Below are 5,754 nucleotides of genomic sequence, written 5' to 3'. Positions count from 1 at the left end.
GAGGAAGTCCAAGGTACAGTGAAGGCATTGGCAAAGAACAAGGCACCTGGAATTCGTGGAATGCAAATTGAAATCTCAACAAACTGATATACAGCTCTGAAAGCACTCATACATGCTAAGAAGTATGGAAGACAGGTACCTGGCCAACTTATTGGAAGAGACTCATATTTGTGCACATTCACAAGAGAGGTGACCCAATAGAATGTGTTGGACAATATCACTGGACAAATCATTGGGAAATATCATTAATATCACATGCAAGTAAAATTTTGCTGAAGATAATACAAAAATGACAGCAACAGTACATAGACAGGGAGCTGCCAGAGTCAGGCCTGACTGAGAAGACATGGAATGAGGGAAATCATTGCAGTTGTCAGATGGATCTTGGCTAAAAGCAGAGAATACCACAAAGATGTTTACTGGTGTTTTACTGACTATTCAAAGGCTTTTGTCATGACAAACTATGGACAACATTGCAGAGAGTGAATATTCTGGAACACCTAACTGTGTTCATGAGGAACCTGTAGATAAACAAACATGCAGTTGTTTGAACAGAACAAGGGAACACTGAATGGTGTAAAATGAGAAAAGGTGTGCACTAGGGTTGTATTCTTTCACCATACTTATTCAATCTGTATGTTAAGCAAATAGTCTGAGAAACTGGATTATATGAAGAAAAACATGGTATCAGAATTGGAGGAAAACTCACTAGTAACCTAAGATATGCAGATGATACAACCTTGCTTGCTGAAAGTGAAAAGAACTCAAATTACTGATGAAGATCAAAAGACCATAGCCTATGAAGTGGCAAGCTAAGCCCTACAGTGTTCAGTGGACTTCTGTGGACCCAGTTGGGGACCTGGTTGGCAAGCAGTGTGAAGAGGCCTGGGGACTCGGGCCCACAGTCAGTGGCATGGCCACGGAGGACTCAAGAGGAGAGCGGAGCTACCGGCTGACGGGAAGAGAGGACATATGCACAGGAGCACCCACACTTGCAGATGGTACCCACGTGACCTGGACCGGATGACTGGATGATCGGAGCTCAACCAGGAGAGGAAAGAAGAGGGGGGAAAAAAAAAAAGGAGTGAGCTGATACAGTCTGATGAACTTGACCTATACCTATGGAGCAGTGACTCAAAAGAGGGAACAAATGCTCACAGCAAGAAACATTTACACACACCCCCACACACAGAGTAAATGGAGAAGGGCAGCTTGGACATTGGATACTCAAATGGGGAGGGGGGCACTACAAAGGCAAGAAGTGACTGGCTTACAAGCTTTCAAGAGGGAACCTGGTGCTAGGGAGCATGGCGGAAGGCAGAATCTCTAGTAGGTACTATTCAATCTGTCTGGGCGGAGCTGATGAAAGGAGATACAGATGGGTAACTCGTGATACTGTAGTGAATAATGCTTATCAGGATGGACTATGAGGGTTGGAAATGCAAAGGTAGAAGTTTTGTAACAAGGCAGGGAGTGATTAATTCTCCAGGATAGGAGCAGAGGCCTCTGGGATCATCAACGGAGTAGAGCCGAGAGCGGGACCCTACCCAGAGAAACAGAGATGCCTGAGATAGAGACAGAGATGATGACGTGGAGTGATGAAGCGACTGGGGACTTTGGACCCAGAGAGGGAAAGGGACTGTGGGCTGAAAACTGGGGGGAGGAGGGAGAAGTGTAGGGGGCGGGTTTCTGGGATATACCCTTTGGGTGGTTGATGATGCATGGAGAGGATTGGAACCATGGCAATGAGATGATATACGATGGAATGAATGTAAAACTAAAGTTCTCCCATGTAAACTATCATATAATTCACAATAAAACATTAAAAAAAAAAAAAAGAAAAGAAAAAACGACCATAGCCTTCAGTAAGGATTGCATCTCAATGTAAAGAAAACAAAAATCCTTATCATTGGACCACTTAAAAATATCAACATAAACAGAAAAAAAGATTGAAGTTGCCAAAGACTTCATGTTACTCAATCAACCATCAACACTCATGGAAATAGCAATGAAGAAATCAAACAATACTACATTAGGCAAATCTGCTGCACAAGATCTTTTTAAAGTGTTCAAGAGCAAAGATGTCAGTTTGAAGACTAAGGTGCGCCTGACCCAAGTCATGGTATTTTCAATAACATCATATGCATATGAAAGTTGGCCAAGAATAAAGAAGACCATAAAAGAAATGATAATTTTGAATTAAGCTGTTGAAGGAGAATATTAAAAGCACTATGAACCACCAAAACAACAAACAAATCTGTGGGTCACAAGTGGAGTGCATCCTTTTGGACCCTGAGCCCCCCAAGAACATGAGACGGCAGTCGCAGGCTTCCTAGTCATGGAGCAAGTAAAGTTGAACACCTTTGGGTAGGAGGCTGGCTTGCAAAATAGGATGCCCTGTGGACATTTATTGGCGGCAATAAAGGAGTTTTGAAACATTTGCCAGGACAGGCAAGTGCCAAGGGACTGCAAGGCTGACAGGTGTTCACCAGTGGGCACAACTGAGAAGAGGCATTCCTGACCTGAAGGACAGTATTCTGGTTCTAAATTGTACGCCGTTAATTCCCTGGTAGGTAATTAGGTGCTGTAGGGTAAGCACTGGACTAAAAGGTCAGTTTGAACCACAAGGTTGGTGGTTCAAACTCACCAGCCACTCCTTGGAAACCCTATATAGTGTTGCTATGAGTCGTGGCACTTAGCAACAACAACAGCAGCAATTCACTCCTGGTGTGGCACTGTAGGGTAAGCACTGGAGTACTAAGCACAAGCTCAGTGATTCAAACCCACCAACAAGCTCTTTGGAAATCCTATACAGAATCATATGAGTCAGAACTGACTCCACAGCACTCAACAACAACTTCCCTAATAAATTCCATAAGTATTAATACGGTCTGTGAGTTGTGGTGGTCATTGCAACAGATTATTGAACCTAGAAGAGAAATAGAAAGTGCTGTGGGAGGGACATTTAATGTCAAAATTGGTAAGGAGGATGGAAGGGTAGAGGCAGGTCTGACCTCCTCCTCTAGGAATTAGCCTTGAGTGGATAGAGAGTTTGGTTCTGTGTCATCAGAGGTTCCAGTGCTGCCCCCATGCCATTCTCACACCATCTAAACAAGGAAACGACATTCATGAAGTCATAGCAATAGCAACTAGGAAAACAAAGAATATGAACTGCTAGACCTTGAAGGACCCTAGAGATCAGTCAGTCCTACCTCTTCATCGTACAGATTTAGACACTAAATCCAAGGATAAGTTGAATGGCTGCCCAGGGTCACACAGCTGGTCAGTAGCAGTTCCACCTCAGTTCCCCTATCCTGCCTACCTAATGGACTTGGATTCCCAATCCAATTTAAAACCCAGCCTTGGCGCTCTTAAAGGATTTACAGCTTATTTTCGCTCTTTCGCAATAGTTAGGAGCTTGTGACCTGTCACAGCTGCTGTGAGGGGGAAACACTCCGTCCAGAAAAATATTCTTACCCTTGAAGGGAAAGGTGCTAAGGATACCAAACCTCAAGTCATAAAAGTATCCCGTCTATACCAGTTATTTTAAAGATTCTAGGGTGTCTGGAATATCCAAAACACGGAGATGCTAGAGATAAGGCCTTCCCAGAGAAGGACCTTTATCTTTGGAATGTCTTTTTCTCCTGAGAGGTTCCATAAAGCCAACTTCATCAGCGTCTGGGGATGATTCTTTTGGAGTGCATGTTTGTTTAGTCACAGTGGTTTAGAATTCTTACACACCCATGAAAGTTTGTTTTCTTGTATTTAAACTACACCTAGAGTCAAAGGGACAAGTGAAAATGCTTTGATAAAGTGCAAAGCAAAACCGAAGAACATATAATACATTCCTAACAATTCTGAGACAGGACACCTCACACTCTCCTCCCTACTGTCTCCTCTATAGACCTTTAAATAACCTGACTAGTGTGCGGGAACCCACAATACCTCCTTTATAGTATCTTCATGGTCCTAGTGAATTGAAGGGATTCTAAGTGGAACCCTAAGTGCCCTGGCTCTTCTTTCCAGGGCACCAGATCCCAGATCACAGAAAGCAGGGCTAAACCCTGTATGTATCTGAGAACTTATAGATCATCTGCTATAAACTTGAAAAATAGACCAAGTGGAGGACCAACTTAGGTCAACTAGCAGTGACCCCACTGAAAATATCCGGAGATCACATTCAAGAACCATGAGAAAGACCACCTTAATTAATTAGCCATGTCTGCCAAGGGCACCAGGTTATGGAAGTGGGATTAGCTGGGTAGGTGACAGGCAGCATGCTCAACCCTAGTATTCATGAGACCAAATGGTAAATGGAAACCAATATTCCACAGTTCTTAATATATAATTATTAACCAAGTGGTGGCTGCTAAATGCCATCGAGTCAGTTCCAACTGTGTAGGCTTTCTGGGAAGCAGCTGATGGGTTTGAACCACCAACCTTTTATGGTTAGCAGTCCAGTATTTATCCTACAGTGCCACACCAGGACTCCATAAAGCAAGCTACCAAGCACTAAGTAAAATATGTTCTACACTCCTACATTGACAAATTATTTTTCATAATAACCTGGAAAATCAGGTTCAAATTTAGATTTTTATATATATAATTTTACTGTCTATTGGGTGAAGGTTTACAGAGCAGCTGTCCACTCAACCATTCATACACATTTTTTTCCATCTCATTGATTGCAATCCCCTCAAAGTAACATCATTTATCCCATTTCCTCCCTGTGTTTAAACACCAGGATGGTCATTCTGTCTTCTTTCCCAACCCTTCTGAACTTTGTCCTTGGGTAAAAGTTGCCCTTTGGATCTAATTTTTTTAAAAATAAATGGTTGCTTATTCTAAGATGTGCATTACTCATTAGTGTTACTGTTCCCCTTATAAACCTGTTCATTGTTGTTGTTAAGTGTCATCGAGTCGGTTCCAACCCATAGCAACCCTGTATAGGAGCAGTTGGTGAGCCTGAAGCTCTGACCTTGCAGTTCCAACTGACTTTGCGGTCCAGCGCATTAACCCACAGTGCCACACTGGGACTATATATATATATATTTTTTTTTTTTGTGGCCTCCCTCCAACCTCTCTTCAGCTTGTGTGTCTAGTTCTGCATCTACTCATATTGTTATTAAGTGTTTCTGAGTCAGTTCCAACCCATACCAACCCTCCATTGGGTTTTTGAGGAGCAGCTAGTGGGTTTGAACCATGGGAACCATTATTACAGAACTGTATATATAATAATATTTTCCTCTGTTGTCTTGAACCGTTGCATGCCTGTCAGTGTGTTCCCCCACCTCCATCATTTATTTCAACCTCTCTCTTGTTGTATATTGCCTTCTCCTTCACCCAAATGCATGTGTGTGTACCCTTTCTCTAGCAGTAACTTCCCCTCCTTTCTCCTCCCACCCCCCAGGTAACCATCACAGAATGTTTCTTTCAGTGTGAAATCCTTTTCTTGACTTTTTAAAGTACAGGTTTCATACAATTTGTCCTTTAGTGACTTTCACTTAGCATAATGTCCTCCATGTGTATCCATGTTACAAAGTTTCACAGATTTACCATTATTCTTCAATGCTGTATGTTGTTGTTATTAAGTGTCTTGAGTTGGTTCCAACCATAGAGACCATAGGGTTTCCATGGATCAGCTGGTGAGCTTGTATGATGTATTGTTGTTGTTGCTGAGTGCCGTTGAGTCAATTCCATCCCATAGTGACCCTCTATAAGGTTTCCAAGGAGCAGCTGGTGAGCTTGAACCAC

General features: G+C 42.6%; 1 protein-coding gene across 1 annotated transcript in view; it reads right to left on the bottom strand.

The window, feature by feature from the left end:
* FAM154A (family with sequence similarity 154, member A) overlaps positions 1–3,220 on the bottom strand; it is a 26,103-nt gene extending 22,883 nt beyond the window's left edge. Inside the window, exon 1 of the mRNA XM_006864504.1 lies at positions 3,213–3,220. Within this exon, the coding sequence (XP_006864566.1) occupies positions 3,213–3,220 (8 nt within the window). The remainder of the gene's footprint in view (positions 1–3,212) is intronic.
* Between the last annotated feature and the right edge of the window lie 2,534 nt (positions 3,221–5,754).

The sequence above is a fragment of the Chrysochloris asiatica genome, unplaced genomic scaffold (genome assembly GCF_000296735.1).
Source record: "Chrysochloris asiatica unplaced genomic scaffold, ChrAsi1.0 scaffold00065, whole genome shotgun sequence".
Lineage (NCBI taxonomy): Eukaryota > Metazoa > Chordata > Mammalia > Afrosoricida > Chrysochloridae > Chrysochloris > Chrysochloris asiatica.
This window is presented reverse-complemented; position numbering and strand designations above follow the sequence as displayed.